Raw genomic sequence first — 15,005 nt, 5'->3', positions numbered from 1 at the left:
TAGGCAGCCATTCAATCGGTGAACAACCGCCTCCCCCGAAACGCTGCACACCGTCGCTGCAGCGTCGTCATAACAAGCCTCGCCATGAGCCATGAGCCGCTCTCTAAATCTAACAAATCCACATTGTCATTTATCAATTTAGTTGACAGTCAATTTCTTTTCGATTCCGCAACATCACTCGAATTGATTTAGTCGCCTTTGCATACAACCGCTACCCAATAGAGAAAACCGGCAGTTCACCCAACCGTACTGTTCGCATGGAAATGTCTGCAAGTGAAGTGATTTGCAGCAATTGAAAGGCACCATTTTTTCCGATTTCTTCCTGCAGGGTACGCACGCCTATGAGTGCGCTTGTAAGTTGGTGGAGCAGCGTGTTTCAGCAGTGACACACTTCAAGCGTGCTACTTCGTGAGCTGAGCACGAGTGGATGCTTGAGGGGTTGTGTTGTGGCCGGATGGCTGAGCAGGCAGTTGGTGTCGGCCAGACAGCCAGCACTCAATCAAATTCAAGCAATTGAAATAAATTGAGTGTTGTCTGTGCTGGTGACTGTTGGGAGTATTAGGTGGTTGACAGTGAGCAGCATGAAGCTATGATTCGCTGCAAGCCTATTGTGTGTTTAGTAATGTGTACGCTGGCAATGGGCATAAAAATGTAGTAACATTTGCGAGATATCTCGTATGCTAAATTTCAGGACACCATATTTGACATATTTTACAAGGAATTTAATAAAGAGTTACGCTTGTTCTTAGATGTGTCTGAATCTGATGGTGTTTGAGTGTAGATTTTTGTAAAAGTCTTTGGGAGAATCGAACAAATAACTGGTATAAATTTTGGTATAATAAAATATAGATTATTGCAAGGGTTACACTACTTTAGTGGGGAATTCCACGCTATTGTACTGGATTCAACTGATATATTTTGTTGTTGTTTCCATATAAGAGTGAGAGAGTGCAGCTGTAACATACTGAACAAAGATTGTCTGCAGGCATTTGAAGAATTCTCTAACCTAATTTTTTTTCTGGTAGTCATCCTAAAATACCTCGAAATCCAACGCAGGACCAACAAGTGCTACTTTGGACTCAGTAGGCAGTTGAAAAGTAAAGTCCTCTCTCAACGAACCAAAACCAAACTCTACAAGTCGCTCATCATTCCTGTCTTGATGTATGGTGTAGAAGCGTGGACCATGTCGACATCCGATGAGATAACACTAGGAGTTTTCCAGAGAAAGATTTTGCGAAAGATTTGTGGTCAACAACGAAGACCGTAGACAATGAAACGATGAGCTGTACGATACAGACTTAGTTCAGCGAATAAAAAGACAGCGGCTACGCTGGCTAGGTTATGTTGTTGGAATGGACGAAAACCCTCCAGCTTTGAAAGTGTTCGATGCAGTACCCGCTGGAGGAAGCCGCGGAAGAGAGCGACCTGGTTATTCTAAAAATATTCAGAATGGCTCAAACTAACATCTAATTTATTGAGGTGTTTGGTTAAAAGTTATACGGGATCTGAAACCTCTTTATTTTACACACTTTTCCAAGCATCTAAAATAAAATTTCAAATCTCAATAGAGGTCTCTTTACGAGACCTTGAATTTAAAGTTATAAAATAGAACAAAAGGAAAACTATTATAAAAAGTGGAAGCTAGAATAAAATGAAGCCTTTTGGTCTAAACATTTTCATTACTGGGAGTATATATATTTTTAGGGTATCGAGAAACATTTTTATCGATAACTTTAATTAACTATTTTCGAAAATTCGAATAAGTCTTATCTCTAACTAATTTAATAAAAATACTTTAATTTCACTTTTTACCAAATCAAAAATTTGAATTCTCATTTCCTTATCTACCCTTAGGCTCCTGCCTCTTCGAGAATCAGCAAACCACCAGCATGGGCCAGGCCAACACACAACTACGTGCCGATCGTTCTGGCTCACCGTATTTGCTGTACACCGATGGAGCACTTTGTGATGGCCAAACGAAGTGGTCGACTCGTATTGAGTTTGTCTGCGCCAACAATGCCACTAAAGACAATGGCACAGTGAACACCAGCAATGCATTGGGTCCGAAAATAATCGAAAATAAAAATTGCCAACTACTAATTCACTTTCAAACACCATTGGCTTGTCATGAGCAGATTGCGTGCAAAGTCAAAGTGTATGTGGAGCATTCGGAGGACGGCACCGGTGAGGAGGTGGTCGATTTGACGCCATTGATTAGTGCAACCGACAACTATGAAGCCGAAATTAATAACGCATCGATAACGGAACAACAAGTGCCCAAATCGACCAAGGTGAGACGCCAGCAAATTGAGTTGTGCGGCTGTCGGTGGTGGTGGTGGTTGACGCAGCTGTTGCAGAAGTTCATTGTCAAATAATGTCTGCTCCTGCTTGCGCACAAATCCAGCCATCAGCACAGTAGCAGCAGTTAAACATTTCATTTTCATGCCAACAAGTTCTTCATATCTATCTCGGCATACATATTAACATACATTCCTTCTTGCTTTGCAGTTCTTCCTCAACGTCTGTCGTCCGTTGGTGCCGAAATACGGCTTGGGTTGTTCAGGTGGCTCGGCAGCCTGTATGGCTAAGGTGGAGTCGACAGCAGCAACACCGGAAGAGGAGAAGGTGAGCTTACGTGCATTAAAGTATTCTTTCAGAATTTTCACTTCTAAATTTAGTGGAACGTAAACAAGTTCTGTTGTTGTTGTTGTTCAAGGCTTTTGCCTCCGGCGTGTTTGCAACTTGCATATTGAAGCATCCTTGGGAATTCCTTGTGGGAATTAATTAAAAACGACACCACTACAATTTGCCAGTGCGCTCCATTGTGCCATGTCGCAGCGCTTGTACTGCACTGCACTACTCAGCTCTGCTCGGCTCGGCACTGCTGTTGATGAGTGTACCGTAGTAGTGCTGCATTTTTAATTTGTGCCCCGTTTCTACCATCCTACCGTTCTATGCGCTGTGCCCTGTGTCTGTGTGTGTGCTTCAAATTTCTTCTGTGAGATTGTCATTTTAATTATGCAATCACTTATGAAATCGTTGAGCTTGTCAACCAGTGGTTGCAAGTCAATAATAATATGGGCAAATTCGAGTGTACAACATCAATAACAACAACAACACGATATGGTAATCGTACAAGTTGGTTTTCAATTTGTGCCAGCAAAGTGATTAAGATTTGAAAATTCAAAATCAGAAGCAACAGCTGCAGAAAATGAAGATAGCATTCGAGTATTTGTTCCTCAAATGAGGCGAGGTGGGACGGAGGCGGTAGTATTTGAGGTAGCAAAGCATAATTTTAATTCTTTAATGGAATCGTGGTTACAGCAGATTAGGCGGATGTGAGACCACCGAGATTCATATATAGGGGTCTCAAAGAAATTTTAAATTGTAGAACAAAATAACAACCTAGATACTGTAGTAGAACCCAACTAGACCCCAACATATGTCCCACATGCCACTAACCACCTATTTAACCCTCCCCACCTAACACTCCTTTCCCTTTAGTCCGACCTCGTCGATACACCTAGTTTTTTGACTCTTTTATCTTTAGATGGCTTCGATGACAATTTATAAATGCTTGTCAGTTGAAGCATGGCTGGATAGCGACTACAACAACAACATAAAATTTGTTTATGGTCTACTCTTAGACCCATCAGAAAGCCAGTGTCAAATCATTAACGGTATTTTTGACATTATTGACCTTTTTATACAATTCCTGACCCGTTCTAATACAAATTAAAACAGAAGAACCTTCAACATCTCTCAAAAATATGATTGATTTGTGTTTAAAACCATGGCGTGAATTCGGCATATCGGGAAAGTGTATCGAAAAAATTTATCAACATTATAGTCATAGATCAAAGTTCAAAGAAAAGATCAGTCTGACTTTTTAACTCTTATAGAACCCTCCACGTTTACCTGAGGGTCCGAGGCTCTTCTGCTCAGACGCTGAATGCTATTGGGAATAGGTCAGATCTGAGGGTTGTTATCTGTTGTTGCTCATATTATAAATGATACATTTCCTCGGGGCATAAGCTAAAGATCTTCTAACTGAGTCCTAAGCTTCATTTATGACCATGTTTAAAGATTTTATAATCCAAGTCATCTATACAGGTCTAAGAGATGAGTCCTGATCAACCTTTGATTGTTATTCCATGAGATGGCTAATATCATACTGGATCTCATGAATCAACTCTAGTTAATTGTGGGTGGACCTGGCAGCGCCTTCGCAATGGCTTCGTATGTGTAAAATTAAGTATCTTATGGAGCTCCTCCAGTGAATTCAGTTCATCTTGACGTGTCTTATGGAGCGCAACCAGAAAAAGGGCGTACCTTCATAATCTCTGGTTGCATTCGCTGATTAAAAGGGCATGCAACAACCTTCCGCAAATAGCAATTATCGCAGACACAGTTGAGGCGAGAACTTGAACAGTTTCACGGCACAGTAATTGAGCAAAAGAGCTTGTACAAAACAACAACACCACTGAATGCATGAATATGAGCCGTTAAGGGTGAATGTTTTGTCGGAAGGCTGCAAAGATTCGTGCAACAACGGTATCTGTAGACATGTGTGTTTGCATTTTCGTGCGACTTAACGTGTTAATGATGCTGCAAACAAATCGAATGGCAACTGGTGAATGCGAAGTGATGAATTGAAAATGAGGACTGCCAAAAGCATACATACTGACAACCGGATCCAGCCTAGTATTTTGCTACTTTCGTGCATGTGGTGCCCTCTTTCTTCCAAATGCATGCATTGTGAATTTGTCCGCGTTAGCTAAGCTCTACTCCGTTCATGCAGCAACCGATTTCATATACGGCAAAATATGAGGAAACGTCCATAGCTCAGCCTACAACATACTTGCCGAAGATGAGTCATGCGGCAACCATTGAAACGCTGAATTTGCCTTTTTGCACGCAATTTCCACATAATTCTTCGAAGTTTGCACGGGTTGCATATCAAGTGCATACCTTTGGCTGCGTTTCAACCAACAATACAATGCGTAGGGTCCATGTCGGCTTACCCTTTGGGATTTGAAGTACTACAACCATGTAACAATTGTTGTTTTGCACCGAATATGTATTGTCTTGCTGCATTGTTGCATGCATTGTTGTTGTACCATCCGTTGGGAAATTTTTACACTGCTGCATTCTGCAAGCAGGCATCAGTCTAAGCGCAGACACTGGAGACCCGAACAAAGTTTGTTATCAATGCACGAAATTAACCGTTGTGTTCTTGAGTGCAGCTCCAGCAATACACAAGTGGTTTATTGCTGGTTTACGAAATTGCCCACGTGTCGCCGACTTGCATTATGCATTATCCCTTGTATGTGTGGATGAGTGTCGCTGAGTAAATGCATTTAAAGTGCTTACATTAGATAAGCGCATTAGGCAGCTCCGAAGAGGATGCTAATGTAGTTTTAGTGCTTGAGAAGCGATACTCAGTTGGCAAATTATTACTTGATTCAGGTAATTGTATCACTATAGTAGTCCGAAATTGGTGGATTGTGTCGAATAACGGGTGCTTTAAAATAGAATTAGAAAAGTTTGCCTAAAAGAACGGCAGATATAAAAGGAGTTGTCTTAAGACCGATACAATCCTTTATAAGTCTTCAGTTGTTTAGCTTCAGTTTATCATTTCTTGACCTCAGTATTCGTTTTCTACTTCTGGTCAACCATTCCCGAAATGTATAATATGTATTATATATCTTTCATCATTTAAAAATTTAATTACCAATTTTGATATTTCAATTATTTAATTTCCCTGCTTAAAGTTTTTATAAAGGTTAGAGGTATCCAGCATTTCGTACCATGAAATTCTAACTCTGTACTGTCGACTTTTTAGAGCTATATAGTCCGCAATCTCTTCAAGACCAGCGGCTCTAAAGTTTTTATTAGCTTTAAGGCGTATATTGCTGGTCGCGTCTTGTTGCTTGGACTTTTTATACTCTCGCAACCTGTTGCACAGATAGTAAATAGTTTTGTTCACCTAACGGTTGTTTATAAGTCCTAACACTAAGCGGGTGTGTTAGATGAAGGGTTAAATATACTTATGTATATCAAACAGATCAGGTTGACGAGACGAGTTGAAATCTGGATGTCTGTTTGTACGTAAGACTGCTTGGACTTGGCACCGTAAACATATGACCTTAGGAATTTGAGGTCACAATTTGAACGCAATTCGGTTCATAATGTTGTGTTTACATCCCATTGATGTAGTTTAAAAATACGCAAAATCGGTTCACATCCGCGGCTACGTTCCTTATAATTGGCACTATAACCAGGTGTCGGTTTTGGCCGCGTCCATAAGCCTTCGCCAGTCGTCTCTGCATTGCGTACGACGGCGCCAGATGGTGATTTCAAGCTTCGTCAGGTCCACATCCACTTGATCCTTCCACCTGAGTTTCGGTCGTCCTTTTCTTCGTCGGCCGTCAGTGGGTACCGTGTCGTATATTTTTCGTGCTGGAGTGTTTTCTTCCATTCGGGCGATATTGCCCAGCCAGCGCTGTATTTTATTGTATTTATGTCTATATCGCCGAAGAGCTAATACAGCTCGTCATTCCAACGAATCCGGTATTTACTTACGCCTACGCGTAGCGGGCCATAAATCCTTCGGAGGACTTTTCTTTCGAGAGCTCCTAAGGAGTGCTCATCTTTATTGGTTATCGTCCATGCCTCCGCGCTATACATCAGGACGGGTATGATTATAGAGCGTTTCTTTGGTTTTGCGAGACAGGGCTCTGCTTTTCAATTGCCTACTGAGCCTGTAATAAAACCTGTTGGCAAGAGTGATCCTCCGATTGTGATGGAACCTAAATAAACGAAGTCTTTTACTAGCTCACAGTTGTAATTGTCAACAGTGGCGTGTTCTCGTACATCATCCATCTGTAACATCACCCCATCTTAAAATAACCGAAATCGGACTATCAAATTTCAAGGCCCCAGATACCGAATATGACAGTGCTTTTACCGAAAATATACTTTCTTTAGAAAATTCTAAAAAAATTGAATTAGGACTTTTTTCTACAAACTACAATGACTTTATTCCGAATACATCGGTTAATATGAGAGATATGTTGTCAAAATTAAGTGAATATCTTATCTTGGATATGATGTAGGTGGGTGGTGAAAATGAGTGAAATCGGTTCAGGAATTACCTCAGCCTTTATATGCTATACATATATGATGATTTTCGTGATTCTAGTGGACTGTAGTCCGAATATGTGGGTCAAATTGTGGGTTATCTTAAAATAATAAAATAAATAAATTTTGATAGTTTAAAATATTCGATTGCATCCGAGCTTAGCCCTTCCTTACTTGTTAACATTTTGAGTTTTTTTTGACAAAAAGGACCCCTCAGTGCTTTCAACGAAGTCCCCACCACAAACCGCTATATTTAGTTTTGTGAATTCAATTTTAAAGGAATGCGTGCGTGCCGCCTCTGTATCCATATATGAGTAAACAATAATTTCATGGAACCAAAGTGTATGAAAACACACATTTTTTAATATTTGCTGTTCCTTCGAATTCTTTCCGCGTCTAAATTTTTCCTCTTCTCTGAATTTTTATGAAATATTTTAGCTTCTTCCCGCAAAATTGTCGCGACCATAGCAACGCTGATTCGATAAAAATGAGCACGTACGCCAAGGCATATTTGCGCGCTAAAAATCAGCTGAGACAGATGCGTACGAGCGAGTTAACAGCCGAAAGTTGCTGAAGGAAAAAAGCGAAAGCAGCGAAAGAATTCAAATAATAACAGCGCAAAGGTTGGGGTGATAAAACACTAACTTTTGGCAAAGGGATGTGAGTTGGGAGCAAAATGCTCACACAGACATATGCACAGGCATATATGGATAGGGGGACAACTTGAAAATATGATTCTATATTCGCTACTAAGCCACACCATAAAAATACATAGACACTTGCAAGCGTGCGTTTTCGGTGTGATATGTGCCTTGCCGCGAACACGCTGCGTGACCTCATAATCTACAAAATGTGCGACACGACAAGACAGAGCGCAATGCTGCGTGTTCTTCCAAACTCCTCCAGCATGGCAAATGTCAAGCGCGCGTTTGCCGAAATTGCAATTGGCTCATGTGCCACCGAGCACATTTAACACTCAAGTGTTGCAAAAGCGTCGAAAATAAGCAACTAAGTGCATATGCATTCGAAGAAATCGCTAAGGCAGCGTGCAGCAGCAGAAGATTGCGCGATGGCATAAAGTTCGCCAGCGACGGTTGATTTTATTTTATTGCGCTCTTTATGCGGCGACATTCTTTTTCTTAGTTGCACACCAATGACACAGGCAATTGTGGAAGCGGAAAAGGAACCGGAAACAGCAGCATAGCGGAAGTGTTGCATATATACGAGTATGTGCATTCGGTGGTGTGGTTGTGCGGTATACAAATCAACGCTTCAATTTTGTCGCTGCGGAAAAGTTGCTGCTAAACGCCGCTTTCGTACTTCCGCTTGAACGCAGTTCGCGTTCGTTGCATATCTTGCGCTCCTGCTGAGAATGCAAATAGAAAATAACTACTTGGTATGCATGCAACTCCCGCTGTGTGCATAAGGGCTGCATTTAAATTTAGCTTTCTTCACTTCTTCTCTAGCGTTTTTGGTTGCCGAAATCGTGGCTAAGAAAACAATTTTTGGAAAGAGCAGTGTTTTCTATTCCGAAGGATGTTTTTCAAAATCTTTAAAATAATAAAGTCTCAGCCGTGCGAAGATCTGGAGCTTCGTTAGATATTTAGTCGTTTTAAGAAGTCTTAATGATCCCTCTATTTATCAGAAATTATTATTCTAAATAATTTTTAAATGTATCAGTTTTCTCAAGCGAATCTTCTCAGAGAATCCGCAACTGTATGTTTTGATTGATTTTCGTTCAATTCTGGCGATAAATTTTCATCTCAAAACTGTTTCCGTCTTTCATCAGGTTTTCTCTGGTTCTCTCAGCGATTCTTCAATTATTTATCTCTCTCCACGATGTTCAACTCTTCAAATTCTTTAGTACTCTTCAGTTGTCTTTCAGTAATTTATTGTACCAACTCTTGAAATAATCTTTTGGTAGGGTTTCTTAAAGTTCCTTTTAAGTTCTAATCCGTTATTTCCATCTAAATTTTTTGAAACTTCTTGAGGCCTCTTACAGACACTACGAAATGATTTCTATTTTTCTTTCTGCAGACATCATTTACCGTTATACATCATCAAAAATTTTGTGTGTAATTTCATTGCAATTGTCCCACTGTGCCCTACATTCGCATGACTGCATTCGCGTTTTTGGCGCGCATTAGTTCAATTACCACATCTTTTGTTGCTCTTCACATTTTATGGGTGTTTGTGTGTGTGAGTGTGTGCTTGCAAATTGGCTGTTGGACTGACATTTGCTCAGAAGCGACGACCTTTAATGTAACAATATGTGCACTTCATGTGCATCATGATAATTTCGACTTTTGGCCTTCGAATGCATTTGATTTTTTCCCGTGCCAAATTCAGTGACCTTTCACGCGCTTTACTGCGGCACGTAGCGAGCTTTTTCTTAGGTAATTTCAATTATTATTATTTTTACACAAATATATAGTTAATATTGTATCTATATAGACATTAGGGTGGTTCTTAAATATAAGAAACAATTTTTTTATTTTTTATCTTGATGAAGCACCATCATAGCGTTAATATGGGGCGAAATCGGGCCACTGACACGCCCGACGTAAAATAGCGATAACCAAAACCCTATCAAGTGCTATAACTATGCCATAAATAAAGCTGTGAAAATTTATTTTTGTACAGAGGATCACAATTCGGAGGGGCATATTTAGATGTAATTTTTTTTAACTACTAAAAGCGCGTCTATCGTCAGAAATACTAAATTTTACAAAAAAAAGTAGCTGAAAAGCGCTGAACTCAGACGCCCACTTTTGGATCTAAAACCATATCTCTGGAACTACTCGACCGATTTCAGTGAAATTTGATAGATACTATTTTCTTGACCCGCTGATATTACCGACGGAAAATGGGCGATATCGGTTAACAATAACGTCTATTTTTCATGTAACTCAGTTTTGAAGTCCATCCGATCCGTTCGTCTTGCATTATATAAAGCAAGAATCAGTGAAGATATTAGAACAAAATTGAAAAATTATCAAAATCGGACTAAATTTTCACGGTCCCATATTGAACATGAGGACCTCGATGCTAATGGATAAATTATATCGAAAATACCGGTAAATAGTGTGCCAAAAATTGGTGAAATCGGGTCATAATATTAGGGTTTGCGGTAGGCTTTAGCCTGATATACATATATGAGATATAAAAATGAAATGAGCGTATAGTCTGGGATATAATATAGTTTGGTGGTGAAAATGAGAAAAATCGGAGCTCTTATATGCTAATATAATGATTTTGTTATTCTAGTTGACATTATGCCCAATACATGGGTCAAATTGTGTGTTCTCATAATAAAATTCCATAAAAACATAAATTGTGAGAGTATAAAATGTTCAGCTCGACTTACCGTTCTTGTTCCTAAACTTTGTCTTTCTTTTCCTGTTAAGGGTGACCCTAATGTAATAAGTGTTTTTACATATTATATATTAATTGAAAATTTAGTAAAATTTTTTTTTTAAATAGTCACTAACTTATCAAGCGGTACTCTCATATGAAACTTAAACTTCTTTAACTCGACTTTAATAAATGATTTTTACTAAGACAAAATACACCTCACGCACTTTTCTTTCGCAGTCATCACGTTAATTTAATGTTAAATGTGCTGATTATCCACTTGTATGTCTCCATACATACTTAATTTACCAAGACTCATATCGATACAAACATTTGCGTATACAAATCATTTACGCCACATAAACTCATGTCCTTTTTTGCTTGGTTTTCGGTCTGCACATGGTTCACGCAAGAGTGGCATTGCGACAGAAAAGTTGTTTATTGCCTATGATTAGTGGTGTGCGAGAAAGTTGCCAAACATTTGCAATGCGATAAAAGAAAAATGGTTTTATCTTCGCTAACTTTTTATTGTGTTAATCCCATTGGCTTAAGTTAAATATTTAATAAAGCTGTTAATAGCTGACTTAAGCGCCATGCGAATAAATGCAGAAGAGGCTGATGATTATTTATAGCAAGTAAAAATTTACTGTTCTTGTGTACTTAATCACTTGAGTTCCTTATAAAATTTATATTAAGGAATAATTGAAAATTTTGATTTTGTATACTCTCTACAACATGGATGGCGGTATTAAAATATTTTAGCCCTTCTTTGCAGCGAAACTACTTTGTTCACAAAATTCCAAGGTTTGCTGAAATTCACGGATGGTTTAACAAAAATAACGATATTGTTGCCATATGTTTGAAAATTTTTTGTTGAATAAAAAATAGATATAATAAAACTGAAAAATTATGAGGTTTAAGAATTAAGGTTTATTTTACGAGGGTTGCCATATGTTTAATATTTTTTTTTTTTAATTTAATAGTGAAATATTTGAGGCGGCTTCAAACTTGTGCTACTCCATATTTTTTGGAACTTCGAGAACGCATAAAAAGAAAGAAAAGAGAAAGATATTTAAGTTCATAGTTTTTACATACAATATTTCGACTTCCGTCATTTTGATTTAATGCCTTATTTTTCTGCCAAGTTTCCGAATATTCCGCTTTGGTATTTTTGGTTTTTAATTTTCTCTTAGAATAAATAAGTTTCGCTACTATAAAACACACTACATATAAAATACAACAACAATTCAACATGTACTGGCATACTAAAGGGTGCTATTTTAGGTTCGTGAGTTTCAAAAAGAATTGAACGCATGTAATATAATATTATGGCCAAGAGATAAGGCAAGTGACCGCCGCGACTGGCTCGAATAAATTCCAACCGAGAGGCCCAATTTCTGACCACTTTTTGCAATCGTTGTTCTCGAGAAAGTCTGTTCATTATGAGACGGCCAACCAAACTCAGTATAAATTCAGATTATCTGTCAAAAAGACCAACTCCGAAAAAGGTATTTCCTCATTGAAACCACACGTCTAAGAAAACACCCGTTATTTATAAATATGTACTGTTATGTATATATGTACATAAATATGTAGCTTGGAAAAAATTAAGTTTGTTGTTATAATCGGAAAAGTTTTTTATCTCATTTTCTTAAGCTAACTTTCGCCTCCAACCACGCCCGACGCAGTTGGCAGGCGATAAAAAGTTTTTCAATAAATTCGCTGTTGAAAAAAAGCTTTCCATATTGATTAGTTTGCCGGATAGTGTTCGTAAATATTAGATACGAAGATACATATATATACATATATATGTATAATTTATTGGCCCCTCGTGGTTCAGATATGTAGGCAACGCTGTTACTTTTTGTTCTCAACTAATAACGACATAAAGAGCTTTCTTTGTCGATTAGTCTCTATCTTAATTAAAGCTATCGTTGCAATAGTTAAGCAAGTGTCAAAAGAATATTAAGATATCTTTAATAAAATGATTCAGTATAATGAAATTTCGTTGAAAATGCGCTTCCACTAAAGCACAAACCATTACCGTTACATTGCACCGCATGTTGCCACTAATTTCAATTCAATTTCATTTATTGAATTCTTCGACGCTTCCAATTGCACCTGTGTGTTGTATATACGCTCAAATTAAAGCGAAAATCCCGTATGTTATTAATATCCTCCAGTGAGAGATTTCCACCAAAATGCATTTATTCGAAATAAAAAGCTTCGAAGAAATGCGAAAGCGGTGAAGCACAGCAGTGAAAATAAATAAAGCTACAACAAGTGTGCGCATTTCAGGTTATACTCATATTGATGTATGCGAGTATACGAGTATACTCGTAAATACATATATATGTACATACATATATATCCAATGCATTGCGAGTAAATGACTGAAAGCTCAAAGGGAATAATAAATCCGTTTTTGCTGCTTGAGCGTTCGTCGTTTTGGTAATGCGATAAAGATAAGCGGATGATAAAGTAAATCGTTGCCAACCAATAAAAAAATGAAAAACAAAAACAAATATTTGCTATATATAGTCTATATACATATACTTATTTTGATTACATAGATACATTAAACATGTCACTGGTACTCGCATTCGTTGGAAACTTAAATTGACCACAAACTATTGTAGGAACCACTGTACAGTCTCCCAGCAGTGAATTATTGAGCTTTCATTCTCAAAGCTTCGTCTTCGATTACTTTTAACTATTTTCAACATATGACTGGAATCTAACAGTCTCAGTCCTATAGATAATATAGGTATAATATTATCCTTAAGACTATAATGAATGTTTAAAGGGTTCTATAGTTTCAATAATGCATTTTACGCAAGGATCGAGTGAATTGACATTGGTTGCAGAGGAACTATCGGTGTCGATAAATCCTTTTTCTTCTACAAAATTTGAGGAGAAATAATTATAATTTATTCTCGTAAATGGTAGTGGGGTTCGCTAGAGTGCCCGTCGTACCAATTTGCTTGCTAAGAGGTAACTACTCTTAAGAAACCTTTTTTCGTATTGGCGACGCACCGTCTTGTTCGAAATAGAGTTCGTACGCGTCAACTGCATCAAATTCCGAAGGGGAAAAGTCGGTCTACTTCATGTTATAACGCTCGCTAATGATGGTAACGGCAATTCTTTCTTCATTTCGAAAGAAATAAGGCACGATGATGCGCCATATCACAATACACATTAAATGGTAAATTATTGGGAATGCAATGGCGTTTCCTGAACCACACGATGATTCGACTCACCCTAATAGTGCACATTTTGTGAGTTGACAAAGCTATTAAGGCAGAAATGGGCCTCATCTGAGAAGATGCTTTTTAGATGAGAATCGTCGTTGGTTTTCATCTTTCCAGCACAAAAGTGACTAAATTGAAACGTGACATAATAAAATGGGAAAGCTTACTAAATACATTAACAATATTAAAAAATAGGGTTCTTCGTTTAGATTTACTTCGAATAGACAGACGTTGAGCGAAAGTATATTTTTGTAAAAATTTGATTATCTAGGGGATATGCTCTCTCAATGTTCTATACAACAAGGCCAAGACTTTACAACAAATATTTAATATATTCCTTTATATACATTTCGAATAACTTCAAAAGCTCTCTTTACCAGTTGATTTATTAACACAAATCTTGGAAAGCTTTCCCAGTAAGTTTTTCAAACCTCTCCAACACTATGTATTACCTTGTCACGGACCGAATCGTGTACCCAACTCAACTAGTTTCACTCACTATATTTGACCGTTATTTTCGCTGCATTGAAAATCCATTCCGATATCGTCTGATTACACCACAGGGTGTTCATTGATATGCATATGCATACATAAGTAGTAATACTCGTATACTCATCACTTGCGTCTGTTGTGTTGGACGCTGAGTCAGCTGCCTGCATACATACATATTTTCATTAAAACATCGGTTGTGTATGGATTAAGCTTCCTTAACCGCTGTTGGTCAAACACTCGCACACAAGCTTCGAAAGGATAACTCTTAATATGTGCAGACCAAAATACATACATACACACGCGCATATATACATAACGGCAACTGCTTTGGTATGCGCATAAAATCGAAATTCACTGCAATTCTGCAGACACACTGATTTCCGTTGAGCCACAGGAGCAGCCGCTGCTGCTGCTGCTGCTGACCACGCAGCCCTCGATTTGCGGCCGACGCAGTCTCAATATCTATGCTCTTGCTCTGGTCCATCCAGCGCAATGCCAAGTGCACCGAGTTGTGCGCACTGAGTGAGCGAGTGCTGCCTCATTTAATGCTTGTGGCTACAACGATTACTTCCTGCATTGCTTTTCTCCACCAATTTATATGCGTGCGCCTGAGTGTGTGTGAGTATGTTGCTGGTATTTGTGGCTACTTTGTTGCTGATGTATACTCGAGTGTTGTCACTGTCAGTTGTGTGTGGCATTGTGGTTTTTGGCCAAAGTGTTGTTGCCATTCTTGTTGGTGCTTTTGTTAAGAAACACTTATCGATT

General features: G+C 38.4%; 1 protein-coding gene across 4 annotated transcripts in view; it reads left to right on the top strand.

Annotated features, from left to right (window-relative positions):
- Nucleotides 1–15,005, top strand: part of LOC105220698 (cation-independent mannose-6-phosphate receptor) — a 114,314-nt gene that overhangs the window by 18,399 nt on the left and 80,910 nt on the right. For all 4 annotated transcript variants that reach the window (XM_011197146.3, XM_054229817.1, XM_054229831.1 and 1 more), the window contains 2 exons: nt 1,855–2,291; nt 2,509–2,625. In XM_011197146.3, coding sequence (XP_011195448.2) covers nt 1,855–2,291; nt 2,509–2,625 — 554 coding nt within the window. The remainder of the gene's footprint in view (nt 1–1,854; nt 2,292–2,508; nt 2,626–15,005) is intronic.

Source organism: Zeugodacus cucurbitae, chromosome 2, assembly GCF_028554725.1.
Source record: "Zeugodacus cucurbitae isolate PBARC_wt_2022May chromosome 2, idZeuCucr1.2, whole genome shotgun sequence".
NCBI lineage: Eukaryota > Metazoa > Arthropoda > Insecta > Diptera > Tephritidae > Zeugodacus > Zeugodacus cucurbitae.
The sequence above is the reverse complement of the archived record's forward strand: the minus strand, read 5'-3'. Positions and strand labels throughout refer to the sequence as shown.